At 38.3% G+C, this 20,117-nt stretch overlaps 1 protein-coding gene across 6 annotated transcripts in view; it reads right to left on the reverse strand.

The window, feature by feature from the left end:
* EIF4G3 (eukaryotic translation initiation factor 4 gamma 3) overlaps positions 1 to 20,117 on the reverse strand; it is a 371,582-nt gene that overhangs the window by 81,332 nt on the left and 270,133 nt on the right. For 3 of the 6 annotated variants that reach the window (XM_044667830.1, XM_044667835.1, XM_044667832.1), the window contains 2 exons: positions 8,995 to 9,100; positions 3,966 to 4,850 (listed from right to left, as the gene is read on the reverse strand). In XM_044667830.1, coding sequence (XP_044523765.1) covers positions 3,966 to 4,850; positions 8,995 to 9,100 — 991 coding nt within the window. Of the gene's footprint in view, positions 1 to 3,965; positions 4,851 to 8,994; positions 9,104 to 20,117 lie in introns of all 6 variants that reach the window. The other 3 variants (XM_044667834.1, XM_044667831.1, XM_044667833.1) reach the window with 1 other exon arrangement.

The following is a 20,117-nucleotide window of genomic DNA, read 5'->3' on the forward strand; positions in this document are numbered from 1 at the left end:
AGTATATTTTTATTATTATTACTTCAGAGTAGAATATGGGTTCTGTGAGAACAAGGATAATCTAATCTTATTTAATCTTTGTATCATACCAACACCTAATATAGTTTTCTAAGCACAGTTAAAACTTAAATGTCCATTCATTTGGATCTGTTGCTGATATAGATTGGAAAGGGAAAACCTATATTACTAAGAAAGATGGTTAAGAGACAATTATCGAGGTAGCTAGATAGCACAGTGGAGAGAGTGCAGACATGGAGTTGAGAGGCTCTGCCTCTGACAGGTCTTAGCTGTGTGACCCTGAGTGAGTCACTTAACCTTGACTGCTTAGCCCTTGCTGCTCCTCTGTCTTAGAACTGATACAGACAGGTTTGGGTTTTTTTGTTTGTTTGTTTTTGGGGGTGTTGTTGTTGTTGTTGTTTTAAAGAAAAAGAGGGCAATTGTCCAGATAATGAGAGACTGGATTAGACCTTTCCTTTAAAATAAATGTTTGTTGGGGGCAGCTGGGTGGCTCAGTGGATTGAGAGTCAGGCCTAGAGACAGGAGGTCCTATGTTCAAATCTGGCCTCAGACACTTCCCAGCTGTGTGACCCTGGACAAGTCACTTGACCCCCATTGCCTAGCCCTTACCACTTTTCTGCCTTGGAGCCAATACATAGTATTGACTCTAAGACAGAAGGTAAGGGCTTAAAAACGGAAGGTAAGGGCTTAAAAATAAATAAATAAAATGAATGTTTGCTGAATTGAATTGAAATCCTTTCATCTTTCCCCTGCCCTTCAAACCCTTACCTTCTCTCTTGGAGCCATGGCTCCAAGGCAGAAGAGTGATAAGGGCTAGGCAATGAGGGTCAAGTGACTTGTCCAGGGCACCCAGCTGGGAAGTGTCTGAGGCCAGATTTGAACCCAGGATCTCCCATCTGTAGGCCTGGCTCTCAATTCACTGAGCCACCCAGCTGCCCCGAAATCCTTTACATCCTGATACAATCAGTGTGAAGTTTTCTCAATGTTCATTTGCTTAGCTCATCACTGAGGTTCCAGAACTGTACCAACTGAGCAATAATTCTAAGAAGTGGTCGTATTAGCTGCTACCACTAATAATGCCCAGAGACAATGGTAGCATGGTAGAAAGATAGCTGCATGTGTGGTCAGGACTTTCACATCTTCGCTCTTTTTACATTTGGGTGACCTGAAGAAATTCCTTTCCCTTTCCTGGACCACAGTTTCATCATCTATAAAATGAAGAAGCTGGGCTAGAGGAACTCCACCATTCTTTTTGGTTCTAACTCCTGGGTTCTATCAATGATAGATTCCTAAAACAGAATCATCCAGGTTCATATGAAATGTTAAGGGTGGTTTCTAAGGCCACCTGGATGTAGTGCACAGGAGGCTTTAAAGATGAAAGGTAATATACAACTTGAATGTCACCTGAAATTAAAAGGATTTTACCCCCCTACAGGATCTCAAGTGTTATTAGTACACCTGTCCAAGCATCACTGTATCCAAAGATTTCAGCTTGGCGTAATCTGGGAACAAGGACATCATAGTCCATAGAGTTTGCACCTCCAGGAGAGGCCTTTGCCTGGGAGTTGTATAACTCAGTTACTTCTTCCCTCACTTTCTTCCTACTCAAAGTGAAAGAGTCAGACTAGATGATGAAGGACATTCTTAAGCATACAACTGGAATGGGAGATTTTTCTGTATACAATAGCTGGACCAAGACAAATTGAGAAAACTATGGGCCAGTGCAAAGAATACTTGAACAGTAATTAGAAGAATAGGATTTCAAAGCTCCAACTCCTTCAGACTTCACCAGTACCATTAAGGGCATTTAACAAAAGGGCAATCACCTTTTTATTAAATACCTTACTTAGGTGCTGCTGCCTAAGAAAGTGATTTTTGACACCCATAACCAATATGAGCCATTATCACCATTATTCAAGTTTCTAACTCTTACAGTCTGTTATCTCAAGAACTGCTCAAAAGCAGAGGTACATTAATAACTTAACTAATTACACCCACATAATCAACACAGAAATCAGAAAATAAAATCTGAATTTGATCTGAGTGGCCCCTAAAATAGAATCTAATGGGGAAAAACGATGCTCCTATCACATATTTCTATCCTCTTCCTGCAAGTCACATGCATGCCAATGGGATAAAAAAATTTTTTTTACCAAAAGGAAATGGCAAAAAGACTCTAAGAAGCTCAGTTAAATCAACAATTCTTGCAGTAGCCACAGAGAGCAGTAGGGGATTACAACCATGAGGCCATTAACATCCTTTAGAGACCACTTATTATATTTTATTGTTTCCTTTGAAGGCTTGTAGGTATTTTATGATTTTTGAATTTCAATAAATCATGTTATGCCATTTTCAACTCATTATTAAAATGGACTGAATATTAATTTAGCAGATAGGGAACTGACAATCTTTAAGGTGGAAGAATATAATTTAATTATAAAACAGGTATGTGCGTTCACTTTTGTGTTCATTCTACTTTACCTTCAAAGATACTCCTACAGGTAGCTATCCTGCCTGTGTAGAAAAGATTGTACCTTAATCAGCAGCTCCTTGTTTGAATCCATCTACCCAGTAGAACAGCCAATGATAATTAGACTCAACTCTAACCTGGGAAAAAAACCTCTACAAAAATGACACTATTTAAATTTATGGCTTTCTGCAAAGAATACAGATAATAGGGTTTTGTTTTTTTTCACCCCTACCTAAACTACCTGCAAAGAGCAAAGTCTTGGCAAACTGTAAAGGGTTAAACTGGAACTATTTTGATCATCAGCCAGGAAAAAATATCATCAGAAAATTCTGCCTCTAGAACAGAAGAATCATTAAACCATTTTTCTATCCAATAGAAATCAATTATATCAAATAGTTTTCCAAATTAAAAAAAAAATCCAAGTTCATAGACTCTAGGGTTAAGAAACACCATTCTAAAATAAAGATATCCAGGGGGCAGCTGGGTAGCTCAGTGGATTGAGAGCCAGGCTTAGAGATGGGAGGTCCTCAGTTCAAATATGATCTCAGACACTTCCCAGCTGTGTGACCCTGGGCAAGTCACTCAACCCCCACTGCCCCAATACACAGTTTTGGCTCCAAGATGGAAGGTAAGAGTTATTTAAAAAAAAAAAAAACAACACCTAAAGGGAAAAATATTTATTTGTCAAAGAGTATAAAATTTCTCAAAATAGCATTTTATTCTTTTAAACCAAGCACATAATCTCCAAATTTATGTCAGCTATTCTGATTCCTGTTGTCTTTAATATGAGTTGATAGGAAGAAGACCCAATGAATTCCCTCCATGACTTATTTCTTCCAAGATTGCACAGGTTTTGGTAGGACTCCAGTCCCACAAGCCACACTACTGCACAGCTGATTTATAACAACTTAGACATAGGAATTAATGGGCTATCAAATCAATAAATGCCACATTCCTTGAATATACTTTTTTATATATTTTGGAAAATTCCATTCACATGCTAAACCAACAAAGTAGGAAGAATGTTACAGAACATAATGAAAATAGCCCAGAGAGCTTAACCATCACTTGGTATTTTCTGAATTAAAACAGTCCTCAATTATACCCTGCTCTGATACCTGGTGGTGAGCCAGGGGAGGGGGAAGGGGAGAGTGATCTCTAAGGCTGCCTGCAGTACACAAACTCTACACTGGGTCCCAAGGGTAAAGGTGGAGAGATGATATCCTAGGAGTCTACCAACTGACAAAGTAATGCTAGCTATCAGGTTTTTGCTGGTAACAGTTTTTGCTGGCTCAGTAACCTTAGAAGACAATTTACTAAAGGTGAAGAGGGGCTGATTTGTCCTGGTGGGTAGAAAATCCAAGCAGATGAAATGATAGATCCTTAAAATATTTGAAATAAGGAAAAGAGAGCGTTAAAAAACAACAAAATCCCAATGCATTAAATACATAAAATTATGAAAGTAGGTAATGCTTACCTGGGACAGGGCTCTTTCTTGAATTTAGGTTCTGAGAATCCACAATTTCTTCTGTTTGCCCATCCGCTTCCACCTCAGCTTTTGGTTGGATATCTTTTGTATCATCACTAAGTGCAGTTCTTATGTTTTCATCTTCTTCTAAAACTCCAGGAACAGCAGCAGGAACATTAGGAGCACTAGTTGTAGTGAGAGCAGCAGGAACAGCAGCAGGAGTTGGAGGGGGTGATGTTGGAGGAGGAGGAGGTGGAGGAGGAGGAGGTGGTGGAGGAGGAGGAGGAGGAGGAGATGGAGAAAGAGAAAGAACGGTGGAAAGGGTGATGGGAGTTGATATGCTTTCCATTTTTATATCTTCTGGGGAATTTTCCAGAACTTCTAGATCAACAGTCAAAGGCAACATCTCCTGTTTGACAATTTCTACAATACTCTCTGTAGCTGTCAATTTTTCACTAACTCCATTCATTTCATTAATGAGGTTTGTAGTAGCAATCACTGGAATATCATTAGGTGCTACACTACAGGGATCCTTGCATATGTCATCTTCTATGTCGCGTGGTGGTGATGGGTTGGACATTTCTGTGCAAGGTATGGGACTGGGTAAAGGTATGGCATCCTCTTTTGGGGAAGCAAGTTCACATCGATCATCTCCATCTGCTGTGAAGGCAGGCAGGTTACACAGAGGGACAGCGGCAGGTGGGGGAGGAATGGTGCTGAGAGCAACTGGAGCCACAGTAGTAGGTGACAGAGAAAGAGGAGGAAGCTCTGGTATGGATTCCACTGGAGTTGTCTCAGGTATTGGACCAGCTTGTTCCTTCTTTTCCCCACTAGGCTCTAGGCTAAGGACTGGGGAAGGAGACTTCAATACTGGATCTGGTTTTGGCTTCTCTTCTGGGGAAAGAAAAAAATACAAAGTCTCAAGAAGACTTCTTGTATCAATTTACATCACATTATCAGGGACTACATCTTTTGACATATTTCAAAGGCTCTTTGACAATAATATATAGATCAAAAGAATTAGACATTACTTACTAGCCCAAGAAAAACATTTAACCATCTCCCTTCTTTCCTTCAGATCATGTCCATTGCCAACTCACCTCCTCTGGAAGACAGACTATCCCCAACAGCCTTATGTTTGATTCTCAAGCACAGTACAGTACAACTACACTTTACATCCCAGGAAATCGAATTCAGCAAATTGATTATTTGTATCAAGGCAGGATGTTTAATGGGGGGGTGGCTTGCTGAACCAAAGGAGAATCCATCTAGTAAAGCCTTCTAAAGAAAGCAGGGTTAGTTCCCATGGCAGAATGCTACATTTCTGCTCCAAGAAGAAAATTCTTCTATGAAGGGATCTGTGTCTATGGCAGGGACTGATTTCCAACACAGGTGAATAATTCAGGGTTCCATGCATTTAAAGAGGTCATCACAGAAATATCTGCTAACTAATAAACTTCTTGTATTACTTGAAATATACATATTTTTAAATTAAGCTAAAATGTGTTTCTTGTAGGTGAAAAATAATGAAATAAGAAATCACACGGCTTAGGCAAATGATAATTTTGACAAATTTTTGTGAGGGCTTCAAATGGAAAGAATCTATAAAAATATGAGCCAAACTGAATACCCAGGTTAAGGAAAGTTCAGCAAATAAAATATATTTACTTTCCTAAAGCCTCTGTCAAAACAAAAAGCCCCCAAACCTTCAGGGTACCAAAAAGATGATGAATTTTAAAAGAAATGCTTTCAGCATTTGTAAATTGAGGTACCAAAATGAAAGCTAGTTAATCTGAGGAAGCTGAAATGAGGTGGGTGCTTGTTTGGCAAGATAACAGGCTTAACTGGAAACAAGAGTCTGCTGGAATATTACTTAAATGAAAGCAAAATTTAAAATGCATTAGAAAGAACATCCCAATGTTGCAAATATCAACTTTACTTTTTCTTCACAGACTTTTAAGCATCACTGACTCTTGCCCTCTATCACCAGATATCAGTCAAGGAAGTCTGTCAACAAAGGTCTGTCTAATGACATACACTGACAGTCAACATTATGAACAAACTCATAAAGCTCCTGTTTTCCTTGCCTCTGAACTAATTGGTCCTAAAATTCAGTTTAATTTATGGGTTGCATGCTAATGTTTCTAAAAACTGGCCTCTACCCACTCATTTGATTATGGTGGCAAAGTAGAAATATGGGAATCCTTGTACTATTTACAATACGAAATACTGTTAGAACCATTGGACTAAGTAGTAGGGTAATAACATTCTTGATGGAAAAAATTAATTTCTAATTCACTCTTGTGGGTAATTATATATGGCCTTGGGTGTGCTCTCTCTGGGAACCATTCACCAGAAAAATTCCTGTATGACCACTAGATGAAATGAAAATGTGGATAAAAGAAAATTAAACCAAAGGCTCTACATTCATAATCATAGGGAGCATAACAATTTAAGAACAGCTTTCCCAAAAGGAATTTCCTCTTGTGGAGCTTAGGTCAAAGAATACCCAGTGTTGCTGAAGTCCCAGTTACGACGATGCAGTCACAGCTTCTGTAGGCTCAGAGGCTTGGGAGAGCCCAGGACAAAAGAGTTAAGAAATAACTGTAGGCAGAGGCAGGGGACCAAGCACTCATTGCTAAACCCCAGAACAAATCTTAGCTTTTGTTTTCTTTACATTTTTCTAATGGGTTCACACACCCTAAAGTGTTCAGGGATCACCTGGTTTCTAGGGGAGGCCTCTGATTCCTCCATGTTCTCTTCAACTAGAAGGTGTGAGAGGCATTATGGTGATGTCATATCACAATATAGGGAAGATGAGTTTTGATTAAAAAAACCCAAAACCTTTTATGTAAAATTGTTTCTCTTTTCTTCAAGGTATTATTTATAACTCTAAAATGTTGATTTTTATTACTAAATACACTAACCAAAAAGCATGAAGGAAAACCATACTGGTCAACTTCCTCCATACCCTCTTCTTTTTTTTTTTCTTTTTCTTTTAAACCCTTAATTTCTGTGTATTGGCTCTTAGGTGGAAGAGTGGTAAGGGTGGGCAATGGGGGGGGGGGGGGAGATCAAGTGACTTGCCCAGGGTCACACAGCTGGGAAGTGTCTGAGGCCAGATTTGAACCTAGGACCTCCCATCTCTAGGCCTGACTCTCAATCCACTGAGCTACCCAGTTGCCCCTTCATACCCTCTTGAAAATCTAAGCCTGAACTTACAAAAGGGTTTTTATCCAAACATTAGCATCCTTTTTTGCAAGATAGCTGAATAAGGCCATTTTTTCTTCAGAAAGCTCAGGCCCTGGCAGCAGAATGGTGAATAAAAGATTTTCTATCTTGGCAAACCTGAGGAGGAAGCTTGAAAACAATTCTGCTCTAGGGTTAGAGGTCAAATCTGATGTGTACTGGCAACATCGAGCTTGGTGATGGCTCCCAGAGTCATCAAAGAGTAGTGCTGAATGAACAACCAAGTTTCCAAGAGAAAGCTTTGAAATTTACTCTACATCCCAAACTCTGGCCATCTGGTTGATTTTTGACTGAGGAATTCTATGTCATTTGCGTGAGTCTGCAAACCTAAGTATTTGCAAATAGTAAGTTGTCGTTCCCCCCCCCCCAAACTTAAAGTTTTTTCCAATTTTAATTTTTAGATTTTCAAGGTGCTCTAAAAGAATCTGTCAAACTCTGGTTAAAAAGCATGGTTTTAATGCATTTTAAATTGGCTCCAAATAAGCATAACATTTTTTCTTGTGGGAGGAATATATAAAAGACCTGATTCAGAGGGAACATAGATAGGGTGGGATGTTTAGATAATTTGTGGCCTCTGGCTTTTTTCTCCCACTAAGAAAATTTTAATTCTTAATTTCATGAAATCTCAATATAAATAACATTGTCAGAATCTAATGGTTCAGGTTTGCTCTACCCAACACAATGTAAGAAGTTCCAGTTCACTATACTCACATCTCAATAATCACACGTTATTATTGCATAATATAGTGGGAACATACTACAAGTCCAACTGTTAGTGGGTTTATTATGTGACCCTTAACATTTGGTCTGCTGAATTCCCCCCACTTTGAATTCTAGAACAATCTTAAAACATTTTAAAGAACGATAATATATACAAATTTTATTCCAAAGAAACTCTAGAATAATTCTTACCAATCAAAAGTAAAAAAGGCATGAAAAATTCAAGAAAGCAAATAATTCAAAACTTACTTCTATTTATCTTTGAAATACGGTTAGTCACATATAAGCAAATACAACCTGCATCCCTGTCCCTGCCATAATCTTGTCCCAGGTCCCAGGTTTAGATAACCTGAAAACTGGTTAAGTTAAATTAGTAAGGAGCCACGGCTGTCTCAGATACACTGCTGTCTCTTGTGGATTACGAACATTTGACTCTATTACCCCTGGAGCTGACTCTGGAGTCAGTCAATTTTTAAAGTCTCTTTATGAGAGATAAGTTTTCCCACATTGCATTTCTAGAGACACTAAAAACTAGTACTTTTAAAGGAAATTTTAGCATTTTGTATTTAAGGTAACTAGAATTACACATGAATAAAAAATGGCCTGGGGAGCCCAATATTTCAGGGAGACAAATGGCATTTCTTTAAAAATTAAAAAATTGGGAAATGATGTGTCCAATCAAAATTATAAGCCAAGTGTTATCCGCCTTGAGAAGGAGTGCATACAGGGTTATTGTGAGAAAAACACTTTGTGAACCCTACAGCACTATAATAAAGGGAACTATTATATTATGGGATAATGAGATTTTAGGTAAAAATGGGAAAAGCTCTAACCAGTCCTGCCTCAGTTTCCTCAGAAGTACACTTTACTAGTCAATGTCTCTCAGCTTTGTTAAGGTGAAGATCAGATCTGAGTCTTGAGGTTAGATACATTCCTCACACAGATAATTGTGGGGGCCAGAGGGAAAAGGGGAAGGAAGAGGGAGGGAGGGAAACATAATTAACAAGAAAGAGACAGAGAGAAGACTAAAGAACTCAAGAGAACAGGGAGAAAACAGCCATAAACAAACCTTGCTTCGGGTCGCTAGGCGCAGTGACAGGGGTGCCGGCAGCAAGATGAGTGTTCTCCACAGTCCCATAAACCACGGGGCTGTGCTCGGGGACCTGGCTGGACAGCTGCTGGGATTTGAAGTACAAAAAAGGGTGATAATGAGCGTGCGAACATAAAAACTAGCAACATGGAACGCAAGCAAGTAGGAGAGACAGAGTGGGGTGAAAGGTTAAAAAGAAAAAAAAAGAAAGCAAGGAAAATAGGGAGTGACCAATTGAATTAAAAGTACATGGGAAAGGCAAGAGGGGAAAGGAAAAGGCGGCAGGAAAAGGGGAGGGAGGAAGAGATGATTACTATTAACCACAGCAAAAGAAGATGGCGCAACAGTTACAAATACAATTCATCCTCTAGTGTTCCTTCTCAAGGCATGAGGAATCTTCATGACAGCAATAATTTCAAAACTGAAGTGGAAGATGGGCAGGAATTTAATATCTTCCCCATCTAAGTGATCTTTGCTAAGTTGTTCACATAAGCTACATCAAAGGGTTCAGATGGGAGGACGCAGGAAGGAGAGCTGATTAGTGATCATCTAGTCCAATCCAACCATTTTACAAATAAGAAAAATGATTCTTTCTTTTGTGGAGATTATTTCTTTTTAAGTTGTCTGAAAGGGGTTGTCTTCTTGTATGGACAGGGATTTGAAACAGACTTCAATAGGCTTTTTGGTCTAAGACTGGTGAGAAGTCTCTTACTTCCCACCCAACTGAACTCAGCACTGCTCCTCAAAATCACAGGCTTTTGGATTTGGATGTGTGAGATCTTTCCAAGATCATGTCCAATGGCCTCATCTTACCAAAGATCAGAGAGGTTACAGGACTTGCTCCTGTTCCTGTAACAAAGTTGAGACTGAAATCCAGACCTCTGACTAAAGATCCAGCATTCTTTCCCCTGCACAGATGCTATTTGCAGGGTTGTCTAGTTAACTCCATAACTTGGTTGTTGTTGGTGATGGGGTTTTTTTTCCCCTTGAGCTCTTTCTGCTAAGGTAGACTAAAGAAACTCCTCCATGCACACCTTAGAGGGAACAAGGCTCACAAACCAGAGGCATGGTCAGCACTCACTCAGCCTCAAATTCCAGGCAGGAATTCTCTTTGAGCTGTAAGGTCACATAAAAGCCACGACTCTCTCTAGAGATTTAAGGCCAATTCATTCCTCTTCCATAATACCCTACTATACTGAATTTGATCACCTATCACAGAGAAACTAAAAGGAAGATTTTAAAAGCACCAAACCACTAGAAACAGTTTTCCAAAGGTGCAAAATACATTTGGACATCACTAATTTAGTAAATCAATTTTTAGTATGCATTATTGGGAGAAGAGGGAAAAACACGTTTGGAAAAAGCATTATTAAAGCAAGCTGTGGTAGGCACCAGTTCTTATGATCTCTGGGATGCTGGAATATAGATAAACCTCATTAAATGCACTTGTACACACATTTAATACAGAGCTATGTACTAAAGAAGGTCACAAATTTCAATTTTTTAAATAAAAATGAATTATTTCATATTCAGCTCATTGTCAGTCAAGAGATAATACTTGGTTGAACTGAGAGTGAGTCCAACTTCAAGTGAGTCCAGCACTTCTGTGTGGGTGAGGTTTGTCTATTTATAAGTACCATGGCTCAATAAATGAGGAGCTCTTTCCCCCCAAGAAGTATCACAGACTTGGGCTGTAGGTGGTGCAAACCCTCTTTTGCTGTGATATTTCCACCTTCAAAAGATGGTATGTAGAGTAGAAAGAGGCTAGACCTGGAGCCTTAGGAGACTCAGCTTTAACTCTCACCTCTGACCCTTAGGAGGGAGTCACATGGCCATAAATGAGTCATTTCATCTTTGGGGCCCATTTCCTTATCTACAAAATGGGGGTTATAACACATATGAATTGTATCTAGGCTGTTGTACAGACACTGGATTGGTAAGTGCTTTACAAACTTTGAGAGTGTTTTATATAAAAATGTCAATTGTTGTTCTCTCTTGACAATTCATTCTGAGTCCTATATCTCATCAACCTTAGCATGGCCAGTAGAACTGATAAGAAGCCATTTTCACCTGTGCTTTGTACCAAGGGATTCCTTTTTATAAGCGGAAACAGATGTGACTTCTATTTTTCATCTATCTATTGGTCCTCATTCCACTGTAGCCCCAAACAAACCTCTGCTGTTAAACCTCAAAAAACTAAATAACTGATTTTTATTTGGATTCCAGTTAAATAATGAAACAGAGCTATAAGTATTAGTCTATTCTAAATCATTCATGTGAGAGAGAAAAATCAGCCTATGACTTGAGGTTTATATTGGGAAGGCTTTGCAGCTATAAAAGAAAATAATGACATAGTTCAATTTCACTGGCTGAAAATAGCACTATGATAAAGAAGACACACTGTATAAATGGACATCTGTTAGGATGATTTTGTTATCTACAGCCTCTAAATAAAAATATGATTGGTTTCATTTACTTAATGGGAAAAGAGACTACAAATCATTTTAAAAGACTGGAGGGCTTCGACATCTAAAAATGGTTAACTATACCAACCAGGCCACACAAAAAACCAGTCCTCAAAGATAAGAAGGTGGATAGCCAAAGTAATCACCATTCAATCTCTTGATCTCATGACCTGAATATATGAAGAAAAATTTTTCATTGAATATGAAACAGGCTAACTTTTAAATGAAAAATTCTGCATAATCTACCATATCAAAGATGGGTCACAAACAAATGTCCATGAGAAAGAAGTCAGCTTAGGAATAAGCAAGCCTGAAAATAAGAACGTGCTGAAAATGTCTATTTCTACACACCCAAGTTAAGAAGAAATCAACTTTTAAAATACTAGTAGGCAGTCAACAGAGCCACAGAAAGTGAGCAATTGCCACCAAGAGAGTTCTCCTTTAGGATCTTTGCAGGAAGACAATTACACATTCAGACCAGGGCTATGCTGCACTTTGTTTTCAGTCACTTTTTGTGTCACAATCTCTGGAAGTTAGAAGGAAACGATGCAAGTGTACCAAACTTTATACATCACTTATATTCTTAGAACAGTCTGTAGACACCAATTTTAAGGTTAAAGAGAAAATTATTTTCCAAAGACTTATAACTTTTTTTTTTAAGATTCTTTTTTTTATTTTAAACCCTTTAACTTCTGTGTATTGACTTATAGGTGGAAGAGTGGTAAGGGTAGGCAATGGGGGTCAAGTGACTTGCCCAGGGTCACACAGCTGGGAAGTGTCTGAGGCCAGATTTGAACCTAGGACCTCCCGTTTCTAGGCCTGGCTCTCAATCCACTGAGCTACCCAGCTGCCCCCAAGACTTATAACTTTTGACGGGCTCTGTTTTAATTTTCGAATGCTCCCCAGTTGATCTAGAAAAAAAAGATCTAAAGAGCAGGACAAATCAGGGTGATAAATGGTATTCTGTCATGGAAAGGTAACACTTACTCTGTTTTATCCCATAAAGAACAACTAGGAGCAAGGGACAGAGGCAATTCCTCCCAAGGACAGCTCTCCTAGGCATGGACTCCCAACAGGAGACAGAAGTCCTGAAACAGAGTCTGGACGACCACTCATCAGGTATACTTTAGTTTTCAGAATTCTCTTTTTGCATATGGATTAGATCAGATGGGTATTGAGGTCCCTTCTGACTCTCAAATAAAGACAAGATGATGGAAAGTCCAAGATCGAGGTTTAAATTCCATTTCTCCCAACTACTTCTCGCATGGGTGGCAATGAGCTAGTCACTTCCCGGATTTTAGTTTCCTTGTGTATGATATGAGAGTTTAAGTTTAAAACACACCAAGAACCCATGATTATGATTCCTGATACCTTAGCTTCAAATTCCCTTATTTTTAGGATTTGAGCTAAGACTGTTAAGGGTCATAAAAGACCTCCTCCACCAACTCCCAACCCCCACCACTAAGGACCTCTTATAACTGTCATAGTGCCCTGCATCCTCTACCTAGCAGGGACTAACAAATGAGAAAAGCTCTATGTCAATAGGAAGGGCTCACAAAACCTAGAAGTGATAAGGGGCTGGTACAGAAATTTTGTGATTAGGAACTAGGGAAGATACTATGAGAACCAGGGTTTCCTAGGAGAAACTACATGACTGAGTTAAAATTATTCTGGAGACTAGAAAACTTAGAGGGGACTTGAAAACTATACTTGAATATCTGAATAGCCGTCATATGGGAAAGATTTGAAGAGTTGTTCTCTTGAGACCCAGAAGGCAGAACGAGGAACAAGAAGGGAGAGGGAAAGGAGAACTGTAGAGAGGAAAATTTCCCGTATAATTAGAACTGTACAATAATGAAATGGATCGCCATGTGGGAGTGAGCTCCCCATCACTAGAAGTATTCAAGTGAAAGCTGAATATTCACTTATTTGGGGTGGTACAAAAAGGATTCTTATATAAAAATAAATTGGTCTAGATGACCTCTTTGGTCCCTGGAAACTCTTAGATCATATGAATCTGTTATCCTCCAGGTGAAAATCCAACCAAGGCCAATTTTTGGTTCCCAATGGTTTCACTGTTACTTCCATGTCTTTTCTTCTATCAGTTCTAGGGGCTGGCTTAGACTGCCAGCTTTCCTTTCTATTACCATTATTGGCCTTACCTGACCAAGGTTTCTTTCTTTCCTACAAAAAAAGGGGAGGCCAAGGGACATTTTTCTATTATCTTCTTCATCTTTTTTGGAAAGTTTTTTTTTCTTTTCTTTTCTTTTCTTTTCTTTTCTTTTCTTTTCTTTTCTTTTCTTTTCTTTTCTTTTCTTTTCTTTTCTTTTTCTTTCTTTCTTTTTTTTTTTTTTTTGAGGGGAAAAGGGACTCAGAAGTCCTATTTCAATGGTTGATTATGATATAGAGGTTAACTGGATTCTTTGAAGATGAGATGGTGGAGTAGAAACTGCTAGGTTCTAGCAAGGCAGCTTGAAAAACTCTGAATGTGGGCCAGTAGGAACAACTGTCTTGTTTTTGTAGACCATCTGAAAAGGATGAGCTCTCTGGGATGACTCTCAGACCTATGTCACTTTGAAGAATGGATGAAAGGACTAAGAACAAGAATTAGCTCTTGTCCTGGTGACAAATTTAATTTGTTTGTCTCTTTCAAACATGACCTCTGTCTAGGCCTAAAGAGCTGAACCTCTCAGCCCCACTAATCCATTTGAGTCAGCAAATCATTTGTACAGAGGACAGAAGGGAAGGGAGGAACCAGAACTGCTCAGGCTGAGATAGCTGGTTGAGACAAGAGAGGGCCCACCCTGATAAGATGGCAAATCCATTCATCCAGTGAAGTTTCAAGGTAAGTAACAATGAGGAAACAGACAGATTTGCAGGGGGGTGACTAACTTGTACATCCTGCCTTTCTTTTTGCACTGGGATTCCATAATGATCCATAGGGATCATTAACTCAAAATTATGATTGATAGTTTCTGTGCATATAGAAGGTTGGAAAAATGTTCTCCTAACATGTTAGGTACGGTGCTTTAAAAGTACAATCAATCTTACCATACAGCCTTAATGGGCTATCTCATGAAAATGACCTACTATAATCAATTAACAAATATTTATCAGGTACTTACTAGGTACCAAGCAATGGGGAAACATGGGAAATCAGAAACACAATTCTTGTGTTAAGGAAGAGCTATTAGGTTTAATATTAAACAAAATTCAAATATAATCAAGTATTTGCTCTAATCCCATAATCTACATTATCTACAAAACCTTCTCTGACCACTTGGTCTTAAGAAAAGGCTAATCCTGGAGCAGGTAGATGGCTCAGTACTGACAGTGCCAGGCCTAGAGTCAAGAGGACCCTAGGTTCAGATATCATCCCAGATACTTCCTACCTATGTGACCCTGGGAAAGTCACTTAACCCATATTGCCTACCCCTTACTACTCTTCTGCCTTGGGATTAGTACTTAATATTGATTCTAAGACAGAAGGTAAGGGTCTAAAAATTTTTATCTGCAATTCTAAGATTTTTATATTATCTCCATTTTGCCCATGAGGAAACTAAGATATACAGAGGTTAAGTGACTTGCCCTGGGTCATAAGCTAATGAGAATCTGAGGCTGGAATTGAACTCAGGTCTTTCCAACTTCCCATCTGGTATTATAGTCACTGTTACCTAGCTCCTTGTTTTACCATTCATTCCAATTAATTCTTCAACTGAACCTGTATGAGCTCCTTTTAAACCAGTTCAATGTTTAAGCTTTTTGAACAAAAAGCTATTTTTAAATTAAAGTTAAATTTGGGGATGTTCACTGAAAGGAATGAAAACAAATATTTCTTAGGGAATGAAAAATGGTGATGAAGGAAATCTTACAGTTTACAACTCCTGTAAGATTTTATATTGTGGGTTAATCAATGAAGGCCTAATTTAGGCATTATAAATGCCTACAAGCAAAGTGGTTCAATGGACACATGACTGGGGTTTTGGCTTTAGAAGAACACTATTACAAATATGAATAATATGTTTACAATTTAAACTACTATCCAATAACTCCAAGTACTATATTTTATAAGGTTTATTAATAATCACTTGAAGTAGAAGAAAATAAAAAGAACGAAAGTAAAAAATACCTGAGTAAAATTCTCTTGCTCTCTCACCTCCCCCTCCTCCACAGCCATGCTACCTAGAGAAGAGAGAGGACAGAGCTACACGGAACTTATATCTTCCCTACATTAGCACGTAACATGGATATGTAACTGGGATGCTGGGAAAGAGAGTCCCTGGGGAGAGAATTCTAATGACACATATGGAAATAGATTTTGGACAATGGCATATGTATAACCCAGTGGGATTGTTTTTGTTTGTCAGCTCTGGGAGGGGGGAGGGAAGAAGGAAGGGAAAGAACATGAATCTTGAAACTATGGGAAAATAGTCTAAATAAATTATAAAAAAGAGAAGAAGAATGGAGGTTCAGAGTTCTTCTAGTCTAATTTCTCTATGGATGGAGTTCTCCAAGTTCTTTCATATATTTGCAATCTAAATTCAAAGTCTTGACCACCAGGGGTCAGGGTGGAGCCCAAAGTACATTTTATAAAATCTAAACTGCTTTAAAAACCCACAAGCATAATTTCTTGCATCTTCATTTAAGATGCCGAATCTAGGGTTTCTTCTGGGGAAAAGGATCAACATTTTTCCAACCAAAATTTGAATATCTTAATGATTCAGAAAGCTGGATGTTTAATACCAGAAGCAGGGCCACTCTAATGGAGGAGGTAGAAGATTTTAGGTGGTTTATAGAGAAAGTCAAGGGGTGAAACAGCCACATTCTGCTATTAGTATCTTTAGAGTCCAGGCTTTCATGAAATGGGAATTTGTCTTATCACTACCTGCACTCTTAATCTCATTTTATGTTTACCTACAAAGTTCATTTTTGAAAGCTAAAGCAAAGTCAGTGGCAGAAATACACACTCCTTGAGAAATGGGTTCTATAGCACACACATATGCGAGCCCAGCATCTCATCTGGGCATAATATGAAGATCACTTATTATCATTGAGAATGAAACTTCAGACCAAATTAAATACAAGAATTTAAGGGCTATTTCTGTTTATATATGTGACATCAGAGAGATGGTCACTGGAACACACACAAGTTACACATTCATTTGGTAGGGAATATCAGGAAGCTGTTTCAGACTTTCAAAATGAATCTTACATCAGTTATTAAAAAAATGAACCTGACATCTCATACCATATAGAAAGATAAATAAAAAATGGATACATGATTTAGATATAAAGAGTAATATCATAAGATAATTAGGGGAGCAAGGAAAAATTTACCGTCGGATTTATAGATCAGGGAAGAATTTATAACCAAACAACATAGATGGTAAAATGGATATTTTTAATGACATAAAATTAATTTTTGCACAAACAAATCTAATGCCACAAAAATAAGAAAAGCAAGAAACTAGAGAAAAATATTCACAGTAAGTTTTTCCAATAAAGGTTTCCTATCTCAACTATGTAGGGAACTGAGTTAAGTTTATAAAAATGAAGGCCATTCCCTAATTAATAAATGGTCAAAGGCTATAAATAGGCAGTTTTCAGTTATATGAAAACAATGCTATAAAATTACTAGTAATAAGAGAAATGCAAATTAAAACAACTATGAGGCATCATTTCATAATCCATCAGATTGGTTAAGAATATAGAAAAAGAAAATGATAAATGCTGGAGGGGCTGTGGGAAAGCAGGTGCACAAATGCACTGCTGGTAGAGCTGTGAACTGGCCCAACCTCTCTGAAAAACAATTTGTAACTAAGCCCAAAGCGCTAGGAAATTGTGCTTACCCTTTGACCCATGAGATCTGTTTATATTCCAATAATATTAAAGGAAAAGGAAAAGAATTCATATGGGGGGGGGGGGAGATTATAGTAGCTCTCTATGTTGGCAAAGAATTGAAAATGGAGATGATCCCATTTATTGGGGAATGGCCGCAAAAGTTGTGGTATATGGCTGTGATAGAATAGTATTATGGGGCAGTTGGGTAGCTCAGTGGATTGAGAGCCAGGCCTGGAGCCAGGAGGTCCTGGGTTCAAATCTAGCCCCAAACACTTCCTAGCAGTAAGGGTAAGTCATTTAACCTCCATTTCCTAGCCCTTACCACTCTTCTGCCTTGGAACCAAATACATAATAAAGGTAAGGGTTTTTTAAAAATTAAAAAAAAATTTAAGAATAGTATTATGCTATAAGAAATGAAGAGTAGTATGGGTTCAGAAAAATCCTGGAAGACTTGTAAGAAGTGATACAGTGAAGAACAATCTACACAATAATAGCAAGGCTGTAATAATAATCAGCTGGGAAAGACTTGGTAAATGTGATCAATACAATGATCCCCCACATCTCCAAAATACTCACGTAAAATGCTATCCATCTCCAGAAAAAGAGCTAATGGATTTGAGAGTAGACTGGAGCAGAATCCCCCCCTCCTTTTTAAAAATTTTATTTAGAATATTTTCCCATGGTTACACGTTTCATGTTCTTTCCCTCTCCCCCAACCCCTCACCCCCCAGCAGTCAATGTACAATTCCACTGGGTTTTGCATATATCATTGATCAAGACCTATTTCCATATTATTGATAGCTGCACTAAAAGATCATTTAGTGTCTACGACCCCAATAATATCCCCATCAACCCATGTGTTCAAGCAGTTTTCTTCTGTGTTTCTCCTCCCACAGTTCTTTCTCATAAGTCCCTCAGAATTGTCCTGGGTCATTGGATTGTTGCTAGTAGAGAAATCCATTATGTTCATTTGTGCCAGTTCATATGGAATTCCTCTAGTTCATTATTCCTTTCAGCACAATAGTATTCCATCACCAACAGATACCACAATTTGTTCAGCCATTCCCCAATTGAAGGGCATCCCCTCATTTTCCATTTTTTTTTGCCACCACAAAGAGCGTAGCTATAAATATTTTCGTACAAGTCTATTTTTGATCTCTTTGGGGTATAAACCCAGCAGTGGTATGGCTGGATCAAAGGGCAGGCAGTCTTTTATAGCCCTTTGAGCATAGTCCCAAATTGCCATCCAGAATGGTTGGATCCATTCACAACTCCACCAGCACTGCATTAATGTCCCAATTTTGCCATATCCCCTCCGATATTCATTACTCTCCCCTGCGGTCCCTTTAGCTAATCTGCTAGATGTGAAGTGGTACCTCAGAGTTGTTTTGATTTGCATTTCTCTAATTAAAAGAGATTTAGAACACTTTTTCATGTGTTTGTTGATAGTTTTGATTTCTTTACCTGAAAATTGCCCATTCATGTCCCTTGCCCACTTATCAATTGGGGAATGGCTTGATTTTTTGTACAATTGATTTAGTTCCTTATATATTTGAGTAATTAGACCTTTGTCAGAGTTTTTTGTTATAAAGATTTTTTTCCCCAAATTTGTTGCTTCCCTTTTAATTTTGGTTGCATTGGTTTTGTTTGTACAAAACCCTTTTCATTCAATGTAATTAAAATTATTTATTTTACACTTTGTAATTTTTTCTAACTCTTGCTTGGTTTTAAAATCTTTCCTTCCCCCTCATTTTTCTTGCTTTCTCTAACCCCTGAATAGGGCCGATGTAAAACAAGTTTTGTGTGGCTTCGTGTGTAGAATGGGTAGTAGAGTTCTTGTTTTCTCAATAGATGGGAGAGAGGATGGAAGAGCAAGAAAATATGAAACTGAAAATAAAAAATAAAACTACAAAACAAAATAACTTAAGGTTCTTAAGGGTAATGGCTATGATCTTTATGTCATCCTATTAGATAGCAATATATGATTTAGGTGCTTAAAATTAAGTAGTTATTTGCTGTATGAATTCCACAAAGCTTATTCAATATGTATCAAGAAATGATATGGCAAGACATTAAGGATGTTTAAAAATGCATCTATTTTTACATACCATGGGGGCAGCTGGGTGGTGCAATGGATTAGGAGCCAGGCCTGAAGTCAGGAAGACTCATCTTTCTGAGTTAAAATCTGGCCTTAGACTCTTACTAGCTGTGTGACCTTGAACAGGCAGGCCACTTCATCTTGTTTGCTTCATTAAAATGAGCAAGAGAAGGAAATGGTAAACCAGTGCAGTATCACTGCCAAAAAACAAAAACAACATACATTTCTGGGGAGGAAAAAACCTCCTCCATTATATATAAACTGAATCCCCATTTATTTTTTTTTAACATTTATTAATATTTATTTTTTAGAAAAGTTAACATGGTTACATGATTTAGGTTCTTATTTTCCCCTTCACCCCCCGACCTCCCCCCACCCCCCATGGCCAATATTTATTTCTACTGGTTTCAACATGTGTCATTGATCAAGACCTATTTCCAAATTGTTAATAGTTGCATTGGTGTGGTAGTTTCGAGTCTACATCCCCCATCATTGTCCACCTCAACCCATGTGTTCAAGCAGTTGCTTTTCTTCTGTGTTTTCACTCCTGCAGTTCTTCCTCTGAATGTGGCTAGTGTTCTTTTCCATAAATCCCTCAGAACTGTCCTGGGTCATTGCATTGCTGCTAGTACAGAAATCCATTACATTCGATTTTACCACAGTGTGTCTGTCTCTGTGTACAACATTCTTCTGGCTCT

This window comes from Gracilinanus agilis, chromosome 3, assembly GCF_016433145.1.
Source record: "Gracilinanus agilis isolate LMUSP501 chromosome 3, AgileGrace, whole genome shotgun sequence".
Taxonomy (NCBI): Eukaryota; Metazoa; Chordata; class Mammalia; order Didelphimorphia; family Didelphidae; genus Gracilinanus; species Gracilinanus agilis.